The sequence below is a fragment of the Miscanthus floridulus genome, chromosome 16 (genome assembly GCF_019320115.1).
Source record: "Miscanthus floridulus cultivar M001 chromosome 16, ASM1932011v1, whole genome shotgun sequence".
Taxonomy (NCBI): Eukaryota; Viridiplantae; Streptophyta; class Magnoliopsida; order Poales; family Poaceae; genus Miscanthus; species Miscanthus floridulus.
The window spans coordinates 44680969-44701809 of record NC_089595.1 but is presented as its reverse complement, the minus strand read 5'-3'; the positions used below and the strand labels follow the sequence as shown (position 1 = coordinate 44701809).

At 41.5% G+C, this 20841-nt stretch overlaps 1 protein-coding gene across 1 annotated transcript in view; it reads left to right on the top strand.

The window, feature by feature from the left end:
* LOC136510637 (proline-rich receptor-like protein kinase PERK9) overlaps nucleotides 1-20841 on the top strand; it is a 53839-nt gene that overhangs the window by 24626 nt on the left and 8372 nt on the right. Inside the window, exon 2 of the mRNA XM_066505021.1 lies at nucleotides 5889-6253. Coding sequence (XP_066361118.1) covers nucleotides 5889-6253 — 365 coding nt within the window. The remainder of the gene's footprint in view (nucleotides 1-5888; nucleotides 6254-20841) is intronic.

Sequence of the window (20841 nt, the reverse complement as noted above, 5' to 3'; positions counted from 1 at the left end):
CAAGGGTGAGATAGAAAGCATGAAATGAGTGAAGCAAAAGAAGCTAAAATGACCATTGCTAATTAGGCTTGCGTCCTACAGTCAACACAGCTCTGATACCAATCTGTCACACCCAATTTTAAGGATAAAATGGAGTGCAAAATCTTATATGCACCCAGAGATCAGTCACACATATAAGCCGACAAATTATGAATAGTATCATCACAAGTGTTTATTACATCACGAATAAGACAGAGTTATCACATAAATATAGCGGAAGTATAAAAGATCTCTCGTAGAAGCTCCATTTCATAGGGACGTCGACTGGTTGACCACAAGTCTAGTAGTCCTCAGGAAAATCATCATTCCCAAAGCCATCTGTAACCAATCCGGGATTTTTATCCAAATAATGAAAATAAACAAGCTTAGGTACATGTCGTACTCAACAAATGTAACACGGGGTTCATGAGGCTCAAAAGGCTTGACACAGGTTTAACAGCATTTAGCTTTTACTTGTCACAATTTCAAGTTAAGAGTAGCAACAAGTTGTTTCAATTTCCAATGCAAAACACATGATCAAATGTAAACATGAATAATGAATAGCATAAACAGATATTACTTAGTGTTCATCTATTCCATAAGGGTTCCAAGGCCGCTCGTGACCGTGAGCACGACTGATATACCAGTTTTACACTCTGCAGAGGTTGTACACTTTCACTATGAGTCGTGATACCCATATGCCTAGGTTAATTACTCCCAAAACACTTCCAAGGTGAGCAGGCAGGGGTCACTATGAAGTCTTTTAAAGGTTCGTCTAACAAGTTAAGGCCATTAGATTCACTCGGCAAACAGATATAGGAACCCCCCTGTCAAATGGCATAATTCCCTCACGGCTATACACATAAGAGTAGAGGTTGTCCTATACCCGATTCATCAAGCCATTCTTACGCCAATAAAGGTAACCACTAACAAGCTAGAAAAGGTCCTCATACTGAGCTAAAGCCAGAGCCATGTAGCCCTCACAGCTGTACTATAAGTCCCGGATGATGACTTACAGATAAGTCCTTATGGAGAGGAATCTAAAGTATTTAGAAAGTAGCCAAACACTCTAGCCCCCTATTTCCATCTTGCTAAAAAGTCATATTTTAATGTTTATTGCATATACCATTAGTCAAGTTATAAGATCATGGTTTAATTGAGCACTAGCAAAGCTACCCAAATGCATAACCCGTAGGTAACAAGGTAAAAGTTCAATTCTAGGGAATCCCTATCAAGGTGACACATGCAACATGAATTTAATGAATTAAAGTGAATAGGAAACAAGAATGATCCCATGCTATACTTGCCTTGAGCAAAGTACTCCTGCTGGTCCTGCTCGTCAAAGTTGTACCCTTGATCTCCCACCAATTGCTCACCGTCTATACTTGATAATACAGCAACATACAAGCATCCAGGAGCAACCATGCAAAGCAAACAAGGCTATAGATTAGAACAGTACACCAACAGAATAAAATCAAGATGAAAAGTTTGGAAAACAAATCTACGTCTTGCTACGAACATACAGACGTGAAAATCACGAAAATCGGAGCTAAAACGGAAAAGTTATGAATTAAATAAGATTTCCTATAGTAAAATAATAGATTAAATCTACTTTTAAATTTTAAAAGTTGAAAACCTACTTAACAGTAGTATAAACATGTAGATTACTTAATTATGAACCTAACGCAACTTGAACGGATCAAATCGGAGTTAAAACAGAGATTTTATGGCTAAAACAAGTTGAGTGGCAAAACTGTAAATACCTGAAAACATATTTTCAATCTAAATGAACCAAAATATGCTTTCAAAAATAGAAAACAGAATCTGAAAACACGCTTTGGACTACAGGTTAAATCTGAAATAATTGTAAGGGCATTTTTGAAAAACTGGCGGCGAAGGGGTATCTTGGATCTGGAACCGTTGGATTAGACTTGGAGGGCCAGGATTGGATCTGGCGGGGGGAAAAACACTGCCGCCGGAACAGGACCGGCGATGGGTGGGCGATGGCGGTGCCATTGGAGAGCTCACAGGAGCTCGCGGTTTCCGGTCTACGATGCTCGGTTCGACGAAAGAAAAGGCCTGGGGGAGAGCGGAGGAGATGGGGAACTCACCGGACCCAAAAGCAAAGAGTGGGAGGCAGTAGAGGCGGCGCGGTGCTTTGGCGGTCGATGGCTGTCATGGCGGTGCTAGGGCGAGGCGCAACTATGGCTTGCGTGGGCAAAAAAGCTTGTGGTAGATGGGATAGGGAGGCGGCGGAGGCGGCTATTTATGGGGGCAGGGTTACTTGAGAGGCATGGCACGGCTCGTGGCAGAGGTTGACACGGCGTCGGCGTGAGGTAGTGTCCGACTAGGATATGAGCAAGAGGAAGGAGGAGGGCCTAACCTGTGGGTCAGGGCGGTCAGCGGTCGGAGAGGGCTCGCGCGGAGCGCGGCGTGACCTGGCTGGGCCAGGTGCCTTGCTGGGCCGCTGCGGTGCGGCGCGCAAGGGAGTGAGGCGGCTGCAACAGCCAGGCCAACCAACTGGCCTTCGGCCCAAGCGGGAAGGAGAGGGAGAGCGATGGCCTAGGAAGGAAAAAGGAATGGGCCAGCATAAGAAAATGGGCCAACAGGCCAAATGGAAAGAAAGAAGAATTCCTCTTTTTTTCTTAAACATATTTCCAAAGCAAAGTCCAAAATGCAAATTCAAATCGATTTAGAATCTGACTTCAAACCAAGCAACCCAAAATATTATGCAACGGCATAAATGCACATACATGATTGTGACCTTATATTTGATTTATTATTTTCCTAAATTCAAATTCCCCCAAAATGCATAATTAACTATTTTCTCCTATTTCAAAAATATGCAAAATTTAGGGTGTTACAACAAATGATCTTGATGAATGATTCAACACCAAGTGTGACTTGATAGCTTGATATGGTGAAGATAGCAAGGAAAGGCTTCAAGGTACTAAGCAAGGGTGAAGGGCAACCGATGGCTTGGCAACCGAGGAACCTAGCTAGGGTGAAGAAGGGAGTACTTGCATTTAGTTGAGGTACCAATCAAATTATGATGGTCACATTGAATTGGAGGATCAAACACATTGGATGAATTATGGAAATGACTTGATACATTTGGAGTTAATTCATATTTGTTGAATGGAATCAAGTCACATGTTCAAGATGGCTATGCTCAAGGAGAAAATCAAGATCGACATGATTGACACCCTCAATTGATGATGATTGAAGTCTTTGGCATTTGGTTTGAAGGAAATCAACTCAAGCGGCTCAACTCTATTTTCATTTGATCTTGAGTTAATAGGTATGCCATACTATTAAGAGGGATGCATCATGTTGATAGATACTTATTCATAAGTGCTCAAGCCAACCTATGTGAAGTTTGAGTATTTGAGAGCCAAAAGAGCTAACCAGTTTTTGCTAAGTTTGGTATGGATACCGGACGTGTTCGGTATCTTCTCAGCCACAGCAGCTTTCTCGGTGTTCTCGGTTTGGTTCGCCAAGAGTTCCGACAAACGTCGGGAGTTCTAGGAGTCGGAAGTTCTGGCAATCATCGGGAGTTCCGGCGTCTCATTGTGTTACTAACTTAGTGATCATTGGAGCTGTACAGGTAATACTGGACATATACGATATTGATACCGAACGTATCTAGTATTCCTCAATGGCAAGTTAACAACTAGTTTTTCAAAGGGGCTATAAATATCCCTTAGCCTTTACCTTTGGAGGCTGCTGATTTTGCTAACATTCATACATGTTTTTGAGCCTTGAGGATTCTCTCCAACCCTCTCTTAGTGAGTGATGGATTCAAACTTGCAAAATCCATCTTGTGGGTTCAGTGAGATTCAAATTGAGAGCAAGCCACCCTTGAGCACTTGTGCATATTTGTCGATCTCATGATTTGCTTTTGCTACTCTTGGACTCTTTGGTCCTAGATGGCTAGGCGTCGCCGGAGAGCACCCAAGAGATTGTGGTGTGCCTTGGGAAGTTTGTAACGGTTTGATTCCACCGTCGAAAGGGAAGGAATCATCTAGTGGAAGGAGAAAAAGGAGTTGGAAAAGACTCTAGCTAGAGTGGCCTTCGTGGTTCTCTAGAGCTGACCTTCACTGGGTCGCTCGCAGCCCCCTCAACAGAGAGTAGGACTTGACAGAGTCCGAACTTCGGTAGAATAAATATCGTGCCTCGATCTCTCTTTCTTTTGGGATTTGTGATATTTGTGTGTTGCTTGAGCTTGCAAACAGGTTACCAAAAGGTGTCATCAACTTGGTGCAAAAGGAGGAATCGAAAGGAAGGAGTTGGGAGCTGATCTGCATAGCCCACGTATACCGGACATGTTCGGTATTGGGGAGCAGTGCTGATTTTATTTATTTGTTGCTCTAACTTTGTGTTGCAGGGTTATATCTTCTAGATTGTTCCTATACACCTTATTTTCTTTGTTGGCTTCCTTGTGAGGGGTTTTGTTCTCTGACTTGGGGTTCCCAAGTAATTGGAAACTCCAACAATAATCGTTTCCATATTTTGAAGGGTTGAATTTTAGAAACGCCTATTCACCCCCCTCTAGGCGGCATCCTCGGTCCTTTCAACATATTACCAACTATGTATGTTAACGTGGTAACACAAATGGCATGAAAGTAAATACTAGACCAATCTTCGTACATGTATATTGTTGTGCGACTTCATACAGGCATACTTAAGAACAATAGATCATGCGATCCTAACTTAAGTTGGCAAAATAAGTAGGACCCAACATTAGTGTAGATCATATGGACATATGACAAAGAGGAGTGGGTAATTTGGACCTAACATGGTTGATGACTTGTCTTATCATTCCTATATATACAGTCATGTGTAACCATTCCTTTACCATGTATTTTCGATTACGGATCGATATTTAAGGCCCTGTTGGCATGGCTTCACTTCACCAGTGAAACCATTTTTTGGCTGCAGCTCCATAAACAACTCCATTAGTGGAGCAAGTGCCATTTTGGTAAACCAATGGGCAAAGCAGCTCCACTTGCTATATGGAGAGAACATTGCTAGATAGAAGTCTATAAAAGTGTTTTACTTTTATAACTCCCCTTGCCACAATTATGATTGAACTTTGACTTGAATTCCTTAGCAAAATATGGCATTGAAAATAAAAAGGTTTGTATACTACATAAGTACCCTTTTTTGTGAATACACTAATAGAATTTATTTTATAATGCCACTATGTTTTCATGTACGTCGATTGTCAGAGCTTGAGAAAGTATGAGTGACAGAAATCTTAAAGTTAAGGGACCTATATTACAGTTGGTTGAATTATAACATATTGATTATTTTGAGTTATAAAGTAGTAGTAAATGAAGAGTTGAAGTTATGTCTTTAAGATAGAAAATTTTAATAAGGACTAATTAACAAAAAAGTAGGCAAAGCACAAAAATGCACTAATCACATTCCGATGTTGGTCTTCTATTTGAACATACTTTTGAAAAGTTAAGGAAGATATAAGTGCAAGCTAAACATATTCAGCCGTGCAATAGAAGTCTTCTATCTGAGCATATATAAAAATTTGATAAATATAGGAAACTCTAAATGCAAGCCAAACATATGTGAGGGCCATAAAAGCATTCCACTAATCAGATTGATTTCCATATGCATGCCTTATTTAGAAGCTAGGCTTGACTATATATATACATGGGGTCCAAGCTTCCATCCACCTCAATGCTCTCCTATGCACAAAGATCCATATAAAGAGAAGAAAAAACATCACAAGCTAGCCATGGCTAGCAGCAAGAATAGCATCGCTGGGGCCACCGCATCATCCATTGCGGTCATGGTGGCATTGACACTACTGACCGCACATTTCACAATGATGGCAAATGCACAGCAATACTCAACAATGCCACCTGGCATGGTTGCGGATTTGCTGCCCTGGGGGAGAGTACCTCCCTCCGAGCCTAGCCATCCACCTCCCATGGTGGCGATGCCACCACCATGTTTAATACCACCCATTGGACCTAGGAAGCCTCCTTCCATGATGGCGATGCCACCTGATGGGGTTGGGGATTTGCTACCACAAGGAAGAGTACCACCCTCCAGGCCTAGCCATCCACCACCCTTGGTGGCAATGCCACCACAATGGAGGATACCTCTCTCTGGGCCTAGCATGTCACCGCCTTCTGGGCCTAGAAACACTACGCCAGATTTTCACATCACTGCTGGATTTGTGAGAACTGGCAGTGATGTACCTTCACTACTGGTTATGAGCTTGAAAATGAAAAAAAAATGATTGGTGCTGGGCTAAAACCGGCAGTGAAGGACCACATCACTACCGGTTTGTGGCTTGAACCAGTAGTGTTTTGGCGGGCAGTCATCACTGCCGGTTTAAGCCAATAGCCGACAATGATTGGGAACTATAACTGTCGGTTCTAGCCAAGAACCGACGGTGATAAGCCTACGACACAAAAAGGCTGCAGTCGTCCTCTTCTTCCTCCTCTCTTCCATCCCAAGAATAGAGGCGCGTGTTTGGACCCCTCCCTCCATTGTTGCGGCTGCTCTTCGCCATGAAGCTAGTGCTTGGATTTTGAAGAATGGTTTGATCTTTTTGCTTTAAGGTTAGTAACAAACATCCACTCCTTTGATTTTGTTGCTTAATTAGCTTCATTTTGATGGCTACATTGCTTGATTCTCATTCTAGTTCTTTCTCCATTCTAGAGAGCACTTTTTCCAATTGGACATTTGTGCAAGGCTCAAATTGTGGTGAATCTATCATCCAAAAGGTTGGTGTCTATGAACACATTTAAATTCCTAGCTAATTATTCCATGGTGGTCAAGATCATCATTGTTAGTATGTGATGCTATAATTAGTTCTTAGGAGTAGAGTAGAATAGTTGTTCTTCAATATTGTGCAATAATTATTTTTTACTACGATTTTCAATTTACAGGGCCGGGGCTACCAATTTCAATTTTTCAATAATTAGTGTACAATAATGTTTTCCAAAAATGATACTTTCAAGATACAATTATTGTTCATGAAGCTCGATTTCTTATTAATTCTTTGTAATTACTGTCTCAGTATTTTTTTGTGCAGAGATGGATCGAGAGTGGATGCATCTGTCCTGAACGGACAAGCGGTACATGCATGGTGTCAGCCAGTTTATCACCGATGCCAAAGCTCATGATGAGAATGGGAACCCTGTCTTCTACCCATGCAATGATTGCAAGAATCATAGGAACTTTCATCAAATTGAGTCTATACGATCGCACTTGATTACCAGGGGGTTCATGCCAAACTAAACGATATGGACTATACATGGCGAGATTGGTGTGAATGTTCTGCAGGAAAATGATGATGACATGGACATGCGTGACGTAGCCATCCACGATGCTGACGAGGAACCCGGTGTCAACACGGAACCTATGGCCATAGTTAATAATGTGTTTTGGAACACGCTAGCTGACAACACCGAGGATAACGATGGCATTTCTCAGCTGCTACGCAATGTAGAGACCGGATGTCTTAGAGAAAGACAGCTGAGAAAGCTAGAGAAAATGAGACAAGATGGCAAAACACCATTGTATAGGAATTGTCCAATGAGCAAACTAGAAGCCGACATCATGCTGTTAGAGTTTGAATCGACAAATGGATTGAGCGATAAAGGCTTCGATCAGTTGTTAGGTATAATTAGGAAAATGCTCCCATAAAAAAATGAGTTGCCAGAAAAGACATACTTGGCCAAGTAAATGATCTGCCCCATCGCCTCGAGGTTGAAAAAATCCACGCGTGTTCCAATGATTGCATATTATACCGTGGAGAAAAATACAAAGACTTAGATAAGTGCCCCAAGTGTGAAGCTCCATGATACAAGGAAGGGCCGTCAGATGAGGGTACCAAGACCAGAGGAGGTCCTGTAAAGGTCATTTGGTATTTCCCTATAGCTCCTCGGGTGCATAGGCTGTTTGCATGTGCAAAGTCAGCCAAGCTATTGCGCTGGCATGACGAAGAGCGTAAGAAAGATACAATGATGAGGCACCCCGCCGATGGGCATGACTGGAGGACTATCAATACTATGTTCTATAAGGACATCGGTGGAGAGGTAAGGCACCTTTGGTTTGCTTTGAGCATAGATGGGATGAATCCTTTTGACCAGGTTAGAAGCAATCATAGCACCTGGCCAATGACGCTCTGTATATATAACCTTCCACCTTGGGTCTGTATGAAGCGGTCGTACATTCAGATGCCACTACTGATCCAAGGGCCAAGATAGCCTAGGAATGACATCGATGTGTTTCTGGAACCAGTGATCGATGAACTAGTGGAGATGTTTGAAAAGGGTGTGCCGGATGTTTGGGACAAGTACAAAAAGGAACATGTCACGATCAAGGGAGTACTTATCGCTACAATCATTGACCTGCCAGGTCGAGGTTTGTTGTCCGAAGAGAAGACAAAAGGCTATACTGGATGTGTTGAGTGCTTGGACGACACCGATGCGGTAAATCTGCCAAATAACTCAAAGATAGTTTATATGGGACACCATAGGTTCCTACCTAAGGATCACCCTTACCGCAGGAACAGAAAAGATTTCAACGGTACTATTGAGAAACGCTTAGCTCCAAAATATCGAGACGGTCCTGTGATACTTCGAGAACTCAACAAACTAGAGGTTGTCCTTGGGAAGGGGGACAATGTAGTAGCAGCACCTGATGGGAGCGTTTGGAAGAAAAAATTGGTTTTCTGGAAACTACCTTACTTGCCATTTCTGAGTGTACGCCACTGTCTTGATCCCATACACATCACTAAAAACGTGTGCGCTAACACTCTTAACACCTTAATGGACACCGGGGGGACATCGAAGGATTCACTAGCCACACGCCTGGACATGCAACACTTGGGAATCAGGAAGGAGCTGCATCCCATGGAGCTAGAGAATGGCCAGTTTGAACTTCCGGTTGCGTCATGGACATTGAAGAAGGAAGAAAAGTGTGCGCTTATTTCTTTCTTCAATGAACTCAAAGTCCCGATGGGCTACTATGCGAACCCAAAGAGGCTAGTGAACATGAGAGAACTCAAGTTCAACTATGGCCCTATGAAGGCCCATGACTATCATGTCATTATGACTTAGCTTCTCCCTGTTGCCCTGTGTGGTATCCTCCCCCCAAAGGTCTGCGCCCCAATCATAAAGCTTTGCTCATTCTTTAACATGATCTCAAAAAAGGTCATTGATGTGTCCATGCTAGAGCAGCTACAGCAGGACATAGCCGAAACTCTCGTTAGGCTTGAGATGCATTTCTCGCTGACTTACTTTGATATCTCATTGCATCTGCTCATTCATCTTGTTGACCAAATTAGAGCCCTTGGCCCAATGTACCTGCATCAGATGTTTCCTTTCGATAGATTAATGAAAGTTTTCAGGAGGTATGTTAGGAATGGATTCAGGCTAGAAGGGGGCATGGTTGAAGGATGGTCAACGGAGGAGGCCATTGAGTTCTGCACATATTATCTAGACATCAAAAGGGTTGGAGTTCTAGAATCTTGTCATGAGGGAAGACTACGTGGCAAAGGAACGACCGGGGAGAAATCTGTTATAGTAGACGACCCTGTTTCTTTTAGACATGCATAGTTCACTGTTCTCTAGCAAGCCGAGGGTGTGATGCCATACATTGATGAGCACAGGCAATCGCTGCAAACTCTGTATCCGAGCAGGTCACAGGCTTGGCTGGATAAAACATAAGGAGGAATTTGTCAATTGGTTGCGACGTCGCTTGCTTGGAATAAAGTTGGGTAATCAACTGGATGCCTTAGCCAAGGGACCTTCGAGTACATATCTTAATTACCAAGGGTATGAGATCAATGGATTCACATTTTACACAAAAAAGCAAGATGGAAAGAGCACATACCAAAATTGTGGTGTTCGTTTTGATGCTCACGACAAGAACGACAATGTGCAGGCGACATAATATGGTTTCATAGAGGAGATATGGGAGCTAGCCTACGGTTCATTGAAGGCAGCTCTTTTTCGCTGCCAGTGGGTCTGGATCGAGGAAATCAACACTGACAGCAAAGAGTTTACTACCATTGATCTCACTAAGACCGCATACAGAGACGACCCCTTCGTCCTTGCAAGAGATGTTATGCAAGTCTTCTATGCAAGGGACAACAAGACAAAAGGAAGGCTAAAAGTAGTCCTAGAAGAGAAAAGGAAGATTGTCGGTGTCGATGGAGTGACGGACGAAGAAGACTACAGGGGCTATCAGCAAATGCCTCTATTCAGGGCGAAAGTACCCCTACCTATCCTTCAAGAGGGTGACAAACCTGCTTACGTACGAATTGATCACAATGAGGCCCTCATTGTTGATGCGCCTAAAGATAGTTAGATTATTGTTAACTATGTAATCATTATGCAGACGTTGTATCAGTAATTTGCACTGAATATTTAATTTATATTTTGTGTGCATCTCTACAATTTAATTATTGACTATGTAATCAAATATTAAGATGATGTTCACAAACACTATTATTTGATAATTATAGACCATTAATTAATTATCATAGAATTAAATAATCAAGACATAAATTTTTGTGTTATTTTAGAATATAAACTAACTGCATTATTTCTATTAATAAATAAATAAAGAAAAGCAAACTAACCGAACTCCCTATCCTAGCTCACCGGTTATGGCCACGTACTCTATACTCTGAGACCCGCGCTCGAATCCCAGATGGGCCAAACTTTTTTGATTTTGTATTTATTATTTAGTAGTGCATTACAATGGGATAAAAGAAAAAAAAATAAAACCATTCTAACCGAACTCCCTATCCTAATTCAGCGGTTAAGGCCGCGCACTCTCGACCCCATGACCCGCGCTCGAATCTCAGGCGGGCTAAACTTTTTTATATTTTTTACAAAAAGGCTGCGATGGTAGGCTCCAAGCCGATAGTGTTTTTTTATATTTTTTTTACTAAAAGATGGCGGCAGGGCCCTTCACTGCCGGTTTTGGTTTTAAAACCGGCTGTGACAGCTTCTATCACTGCCGGTTTCTCAAACCGACACAGATGGCCCAATTCACTATCGGTTTTTAAACTAAAACCGATAGTGATATGTAGATAATCCTCACATGCCAACAGTGCTCTCACTGACCACAACAGTTGGAACACTGCTCCCACCTATCCTGACAACTTTAGTTCAGAAATAAAAATATACCACGACTGCTAGCCCCTATAAAATGGCCCTCGACCAGGAGCTAGCCTCTCCATGCATGTTGGTTTCAGTCAGGCCTTATCAGCCATGATACAATGTTTTCCTCTCACAACAAACCACAGATATCGTTATGCATCATAGTCCACCTTCACTGTCGGTTCTATTTAGAAACCGGTAGTGATGTTCATGCCCCCCTATATAAAACAAACTGCTGGCCACATACATCGATCCCACCCACCCATGAACTCTCTCAGTCTCATTTCTCATGTTTCACTCTCACTTCTTAAGACATCCACTCTCTCTCTACGTGATTTGGTCATGGCTCCTGCATTTTTCAATGGTATTGATATGTTGTCTTCTCCAATATTCTATCTATATTCATTTGATCTATATTTATATTCATGTTTCTTTGCATTCTACATTTATTTATATTCTTATTCCTTGCATTCCATCTATATTTAATTATGTTGCCACATTTTACTTGGAAGAATTTTTTTGTGCATATATTTTATGTTCATATTTTTTTTGTATTTAATCGATCAGGTGGTATGAACAATGGACCTCCCCCACCACAAGAACCAGGTTTCCACCCTGGCGATGAGCCCTTCGCTCCTAATGTGGCCATTCCATGGTTCCCTGTTCCAGCTATTGTATGAAATATTTTTCAACATCTTTTGTTTTTTGATGCTAACAAATAAGTGTAATTAGTTTAATATCATTGTTGCATGCATATATGTCGCAGACTATATCCCTAATAGATTGGCTGCGAACAGCACTTAGCTGGTTCTTTATATCGAACATCATCAAGAACACGGCATCTAATGCAAGTGGTCGGCTATGGATGTGTGAACTCAGTTTTTTCATCCCTGTGAGGGTTTCAAATCATCAGAACCATATCCACGGGACGGGAATACAGAGCCCGGACATGATAAGCGTCCAATTAAGTGCCGTGCGCATCTGTTTAGAGGCACTTCGACGTATTTGCTATGATGTGCCTGATTTCTCGCACTTCAAGGCACTTGCTTTGAATGCTGGTGATATCCCCATCCCGCAAGCAAGCGAATGGTTTACGAGCTACAACCATGCGGATGTGGTAAAATGGTCACTTATACCTGAGTCGTGGTTATTTGTTGTTTATTATTGTAATAACTTTCTCTAATTTTTTTCTTTTTCTCCACATGCAGATTGCGCTACAGGACCTTACCAATGCTGCATGTAGCTTGTCGGCCGTTCTAGACCAAGCTATGGAGCAACTCGGGTACGATTAGGACTTCTGCAATAGAAACCTCGGACAGCTCACTATAGAAGGACGCCAGTACTGCATAAGGATTACTAACAGGGGCATTGGTTATTTAGTAGGTTATATCTATGGCCGACCATTCTTTCGGTATTATGAGGCACGAGAGAGTGCACTCATACGGGCATTGGACTTCATCGATACAAGCGGATACATAATCCGTGACATCAATTACCATATATGGCTATAGAGGCATGTTAGTGTGTGTGGCCTGATCGATCCCGGTAGTGATTCCAATAGTAATTAATATTTATTTAGCTAGGTTTTCAAGGTTGTAGTTTTATTGGGTTCTAATTTTAATATGTACGGCTTTGTGTGTTTAATTATTGTCATGCATGTAATTCGTGTAACATTTGCTGGGCAACTAGAAATATACATTCCAGTGTCGTATTGGATTCAAAATTATTCTCAGGCTTGCACGTGCCACGTGTTAAGGAAACACCAAGTTTGGGATTTTTCAAAGATGGTTTGCTACTTTCTGAGGTTTAATTGAATTTTCGAGCGACGACACCTATTAATTATAGGTTGAACTGAATCTATCCACGAAAAGATCTAGAATGGTGCTAAACTTTTACACATGCTCTAATGTACCCTAGGGATAACAATTTTGTGGAGGTGGATGAAAAAATCTATTGGGTCAATAAATAAAAAAATGATCCGAAAAACTTAAGATCCTGTGTGGGGTCTTAATTTGGGTGTACATGCTTGCTAAAAAGATTTTAAGCCATTTTGACATAGGCGGAGTATACATGCTTCATAGAGGTACATGTGTCCTTTCAATTAACCATGACTATACACATAGGTTATCAAGGTTTCTATGGTTCATAGGCATTCCAGTGTCGTATTGATCTCAAACTTTTTCTTAGGCTTGCACGTGCAACGTGTGAAGGAAACACCAAGTTTGGGATTTTCTGGAGATGGTTTGCTACTTTCTGAGGTTTAATTGAATTTCCACGCGACAAAACCATTTAATTATAGGTTGAACTGAGTCTACCCACGAAAAGATCCAGAATGGTGCCAAACTTTTACACAGCCTCTAATGTGCCCTAGGGATAAGAATTTTGTGGAGGTGGATGAAAAAATCTATTGGGTCCAAGATGAAATTCACCCTCTTTTGTCGCATTCAGCACACAGAAAAATATAATTAATAAAAAAATGATTAGAAACACCTAAGATCCTATGTGGGATCTTAATTTGGGTGTACAAGCTTGCCAAAAAAATTCCAAGCCATTTCGACATAGGAATACATATACTTCTATTTATTCAGTATATAAAAGATTTTTTTAATATATATAAATATCACTGTCGGTTTCAAAAAACCGACAGTGATGATAAGAAACCGACAGTGATGCTTGTTATCACTGTCGGTTTATTTTGAAAACCGGCAGTGATATATAAAAAATTAAAAAAAAATTGCCAGCCCTCGGGTTTGAGCTCAGGTCTCGGGCTATAGAGTTCAGACACTTAACCGTTGCGCTAGTATAGGATGTGTGCTAAGGTTTATTTATTTTATCTTTTTGACCTTTAGACCGCTTAATAAATTATAAAATTAAACCAAAAAATTGGGCCACCCAGGATTCAAACGCGGGTATCAGGGACTAAGTTGCGGGGTGCTAACCGTTGAGCCAGTAGGAGGAATTCGAAAGAAGTGGAAAAGATAAGTTACTTATGCTGTGACCGCTACATGGAAATCACTGCCGGTTTAAAGAATGGCCCGGCAATGATGTACCCCCATCACTGTCGGTTTCTACTTACAACCGGCAATGATGTACCCTCATCACTATCGGTTTCTAATTAAAACCGGTAGTGATGAGGTCTGGTATAAAAGCCCGCAGTGGGTTGAAATTATCCAAATTTCAACCCCGCGCCAACCGTTTTTAGCCCCACGCTCCTCTTCTTCGATGCCGACGCCCGTGCACCACCCCACGCTAGAGCACCCGTCCACCGCCCCCCACGCCGCTGTTCCCAGCCACGTGCTCCTCTTCTTCAACGCCAAGGCCCGTGCACCGCCCCACGCCGGATCACCCATCCACTGCCCCCCGCGTCGCCATTCCTAGCCATGCGCTCCTCTTCTTCGACGCCGACGCCCATGCACCGCCCACGCCGGAGCACTCCCCGCGTCGTCCACCGCCCGATGCTGGAGCACCATCGAGGCCTTTAGGAGCGCGCGCGGACAGCTGCTTTCCCACCCCCACAGTGAGTGCGTGGCTCACTGCCCGCTAAGTGTTAGATGAAATGTCCCACGGTTGTTGTCTTCCCAATAGCAGCTGAAATGGACTTTACAATGACAAACAATATGAGGAAGTAAGTTGTCTTGTATACTTTTTATTGTTTTCGAAGGAACAAGAAATGGACTTAATTTTTTTAAATAGTTTTAAAGATGAAGAATGTATGCAACTCTATCCATTGCAGGCTATGCAATGTCACTGATCCAAACACATTTTTTATTCCTCATGTCTGCAGGCTATTAAAATCACCTCTGTTTTTGAGGCAATCTCACTTCGTAATAGCTAGTCCATAGTCAGATAAAACATGTTCACTACCATCTACAATCTAATCTCACTTTGTAATCTCACTTCGTAATAGCTAGTCCGGTTCTAGTGTTATCTACAATCTCAGCATAATTAATTTTACAATCCTTAGGTTTATTGAATCCCTAGCTAGGATCTGACCTTGATATGGTCCTTGAAATATGTTTGTAGAAACTTTCTGGTGTTTTGATAGGGTCCTACTTTATTTGACTGGTCATGTTGGTTAATTACAATGACTTGCCTATTTCCTTTCTGTTGTAGAAGTTTTGCTTTGACCTTTCATCTAATATTTTCTTATATATACTACAAGAAATTATTTATTTCTTGTATAAGTTTTAGTATATTTTAAAAATATTGCTATTTTGATGGAATGTATAGCATGCTTAAAAAAAGCATCTATAGATGTTTGTTCCAGAAAAAAAAAGTTAAAAATAACTTTTAAAATTGGCTCGGCAGCTGCAGCAAGTATGATTACTAAACCACATTGATCTTTGAATAATAAACAATCCAATTATTGAGGTAATTTTTTATCATGTCAAGGATAAAGAACATTAAATAGATTTAGTTTGGCCATATAACTTGAATAATAACTCTTGTTTAGTGAGTTACCATTACCACTTACCACATGCCTAATTTACTTAAATGTATAGGCAACCATGGCATGGTATGTAGTGCATGTTGGTCACATGCCAGGGATTTATCGAACCATCTCCACGGGACGGGAATACAGAGCCCGGACATGATAAGCGTCCAATTAAGTGCCATGCGCATCTATTTAGAGACACTTTGACGTATTTGCTATCATGTGCCTGATTTCTCGCACTTCAAGGCACTTGCTTTGAATGCTGGTGATATCCCCGTCCTGCAAGCAAGCGAATGGTTTACGAGCTACAACCATGCGGATGTGGTAAAATGGTCACTTATACCTGAGTCGTGGTTATTTGTTGTTTATTATTGTAATAACATTCTCTAATTTTTTTCTTTTTCTCCGCATGCAGATTGTGCTACAGGACCTTACCTATGCTGCATGTGGCTTGTGGGCCGTTCTAGACCAAGCTATGGAGCAACTCGGGTAAGATTGGTACTTCTGCAATAGAAACCTCGGACAGCACACTATAGAAGGACGCCAGTACTGCATAAGGATTACTAACAGGGGCAGTGGTCGTTTAGTAGGTTACATCTATGGCCGACCATTCTTTCGGTATTATGAGGCATGAGAGAGTGCACTCATACGGGCATTGGACTTCATCGATACAAGCGGATACATAATCCGTGACATCAATTACCATATATGGCTACAGAGACATGTTAGTGTGCGTGGCCCGATCGATCCCAGTAGTGATTCTGATAGTAATTAATATTTATTTAGCTAGGTTTTCAAGGTCATAGTTTCATTGGGTTCTAATTTTAATATGTACGGCTTTGTGTGTTTAATTATTGTCATGCATGTAATTTGTGTAATATTTGTTGGGCAACTAGAAATATACATTCTAGTGTCGTATTGGTTTCAAAATTATTCTCAGGCTTGCACATGCCACGTGTGAAGGAAACACCAAGTTTGGGATTTTCCGAAGATGGTTTGCTACTTTCTGAAGTTTAATTGAATTTCCGTGCGACGACACCTATTAATTATAGGTTGAACTGAGTCTACCCACGAAAAGATCTGGAATGGTGCTAAAATTTTACACATGCTCTAATGTACCCTAGGGATAAACAATTTTGTGGAGGTGGATGAAAAAAATCTATTGGGTCCAAGATGAAATCCACCCTCTTTTGTCTCATTTGGCACAGAGAAAAATATAATAAATAAAAAAAATGATCAGAAAAACCTAAGATCCTGTTTGGGGTCTTCATTTGGGTGTACATGCTTGCCAAAAAAAATTTAAGCCATTTCGATATAGGCGGAGTATACATGCTTCATAGAGGTACATGTGCTCTTTCAATGAACCATGACTATACACATAGGTTATCAAGGTTTCTGTGGTTCATAGGCATTCCGGTGTCGTATTGATCTCAAACTTTTTCTTAGGCTTGCACATGCAACGTGTGAAGGAATCACCAAGTTTGGGATTTTCGGGAGATGGTTTCCTACTTTCTGAGGTTTAATTGAATTTCTCCGCGCGACGAGATCATTTAATTATAGGTTGAACTGAGTCTACCCACAAAAAGATCCAAAATGGTGCCAAAATTTTACACAGGCTCTAATGTGCCCTAGGGATAAGAATTTTGTGGAGGTGGATGAAAAAAATCTATTAGGTCCAAGATGAAATTTACCCTCTTTTGTCTTATTCAGCACACAGAAAAATATAATTAATAAAAAATGATTAGAAAAACCTAAGATCCTATGTGGGATCTTAATTTGGGTGTACAAGCTTGTCAAAAAAATTTCAAGCCATTTCAACATAGGAATACATATGCTTCTATTTATTCAGTATATAAAAGAATTTTTTTAATATATATAAATATCACTATCGGTTTCAAAAAACCGGCAGTGATGATAAGAAACCGACAGTGATGCTTGTTATCACTGTCGGTTTATTTTGAAAACCGACAGTGATATATAAAAAATTAAAAAAAATTGCCAGCCCTTGGGTTTGAGCTCGGGTCTCGGGCTATAGAGTTCAGACACTTAACCGCTGCGCTAGTATAGGATGTGTGCTAAGGTTTATTTATTTTATCTTTTTGACCTTTAGACCGCTTAATAAATTATAAAATTAAACCAAAAAATTGGGCCACCCAGGATTCGAACGCGGGTATCAGGGACTAAGTTGCGGGGTGTTAACCATTGAGCTAGTAGGAGGAATTCGAAAGAAGTGGAAAAGATAAGTTACTTATGATGTGACCGCTACATGGAAATCACTGCCAGTTTAAAGAATGGCCCGGCAGTGATGTACCCCCCATCACTGTCGGTTTCTACTTACAATCGGCAGTGATGTACCCCCATCACTGTCGGTTTCTAATTAGAACCGGCAGTGATGAGGTCTGGTATAAAAGCCCGCCGCGGGTTGAAATTATCCAAATTTCACCCCACGCCAACCGTTTCTAGCCCCGCGCTCCTCTTCTTCGACGCCGACGCCTGTGCACCGCCCCACGCTGGAGCACCCGTCCACCGCCCCCCGCGCCGCCGTTCCTAGCCCCGCGCTCCTCTTCTTCAACGCCGAGGCCCGTGCACCGCCCCACGCCGGAGCACCCATCCACCACCCCCCACGTCACCGTTCCCAGCCATGCACTCCTCTTCTTCGACGCTGACTCCCGTGCACCGCCCCACACCGGAGAACTCCCCACGCCGTCCACCGCCCGACACCGGAGCACCACCAAGGCCTTCAGGAGCGCGCATGGACAGCTGCTTTCCCACCCCCATGGTGAGTGCGTGGCTCACTGCCCGCTAAGTGTTAGATGAAATGCCCCACGGTTGTTGTCTTCCCAATAGCAGTTGAAATGGACTTTACATTGACAAACAATATGAGGAAGTAAGTTGTCCTGTATACTTTTTATTGTTTTCGAAGGAACAAGAAATGGACTTAATATTTTTAAATAGTTTTAAAGATGAAGAATATATGCAACTCTATCCATTGCAGGCTATGCAATGTCACTGATCCAAACACATTTTTTATTCCTCATGTCTGCAGGCTATTAAAATCACCTTTGTTTTTTGAGACAATCTCACTTTGTAATAGCTAGTCCATAGTCAGATAAAACATGTTCACTACCATCTACAATCTAATCTCACTTCGTAATAGCTAGTCTGGTTCTGGTGTTATCTACAATCTCATCTTAATTAATTTTACAATCCTTAGGTTTATTGAATCCCTGCTAGGATCTGACCTTGATATGGTCCTTGAAATATGTTTGTAGAAACTTTCTAGTGTTTTGATAGGGTCCTACTTTATTTGACTAGTCATGTTGGTTAATTACAATGACTTGCCTATTTTCTTTTTGTTGTAGATGTTTTGCTTTGACCTTTCATCTAATATTTTCTTATATATACTACAAGAAATTATTTATTTCTTGTATAAGTTTTAGTATATTTTAAAAATATTGTTATTTTGATGGAATGTATAGCATGCTTAAAAAACACATCTATAGATGTTTGTTCCAGAAAAAAAAAGTTAAAAACAACTTTTAAAATTGGCTCGGCAGTAGCAGCAAGTATGATTACTAAACCACATTGATCTCCGAATAATAAACAATCCAATTATTGAGGTAATTTTTTATCATGTCAAGGATAAAGAACATTAAATAGATTTAGTTTAGCCATATAACTTGAATAATAACTCTTGTTCAGTGAGTTACCATTACCACTTACCACATGCCTAATTTACTTAAATGTATAGGCAACTATGGCATGGTATGTAGTGCATGTTGGTCACATGCCAGGGATTTATCAAACCTAGGAAGATTGCTATGCTCAAGTTAATCACTACCCTGGTAATTTGCACAAAAAATACAACACAGAACCTGAAGCTTTGAGGGCCTACTATAGTCATCCGGCCTACCTTGCAAACCATGGGCAACCGGCCTACTATGGTCCAATGAATGCAAACCATGGTCATCCGCTGGCACTGGAGATAGAAGAGAAGCCACCCACCGGAGATGTGAAGATTAGGAGAATTGCTCCTTGGTCTTGGAAAGATGTCATGCTTTTATTTATGTCTATGGTCATTGCTTTTCTTATTTGAAAGTTGATGTAGGCTTAGTTTCATAGAAGAGTTGGTGGACTTTGTTGTATGTGGTCAGTCAAACAATGAATTTGTTCTAGGTGAACATATGCTATTATTTGACTTTGTTGTATGTGGACTTATTATTAGACTTTACATTAAACATATTATATATATATATATGAACATATGCTATTAGTAGTTATCTGTGGCCAAAACTAACCATGATCGTGTCACAGCCATGACTCATCATCGCCTGTTACCCCGTTGCCGAAGAACTGATCGGCAATAAGAAGTGGCTGATATTGCTAGGACGGGAGAGCCGCATGATCCGACAAACGGTGACGGTGTCAATTAGGACGGTGAGAACGAGCAGCCATGGACCCCGTCCGGCCTGCTCGATCTGGGTCAAAATGACCAAGATGGCCAGGTAACTTTGGTATCATGTCACTATGTAGCCACACACACTAATCAATTGATAGGGTCATAGCTTACTTGGTGTCTCTAGCAGGAGCCTCCGCTGACCGAGGAGCCAGAGGGTTCGGGTAGAAGGAAGGCCAGATCCAAGCGAGGCGTGTCAAAGATTCCTGTTGGTAGGAATGCACACTGGCACATTACTGAGTTCAATGAATTCGGGGATCCACTCTCACCGCCTATAGCTTTGACCAAATACAAGACTATCCATGGGTTACTTGTTAGGGACTTCATCCCAATTAAGTACAGGAAGTGGATTGGGAAAGATGATGACCGGTGGAGGGTTCCCAAAAGCGAGAAGGATTACATATGGGATGTCAAGATCCTAGAGTATTTCATTTTCCTAGCCGAGTATGACAGGGAGTTAGTCAAGAAAAAAGCAAAAGAAATCATGGGGACATGCTTCAAGAATTTTAAGGGGACATTGTACAAGAATTTTGTCCTCCAAAATAAAGAGCCAGATTTCGATGGTGGACTGTTTAGCAAGCAAAAGGACTTCTGGTAGGCTTTCAAGGAATACAGGTTATCCGAGGAGTACTTAGAACTGAGCAGGAAGAATAAGGAGAATTCATAGAAAGCGACGAATCCTCATCATCTCGGCTCTCGTGGCTACGCCAAAAAGATGCCAGAATTTGAAGCAGAACTTCAAAAGATGGATCACCTTGCTGAGGAAGGCGTTTAGGTTGAGA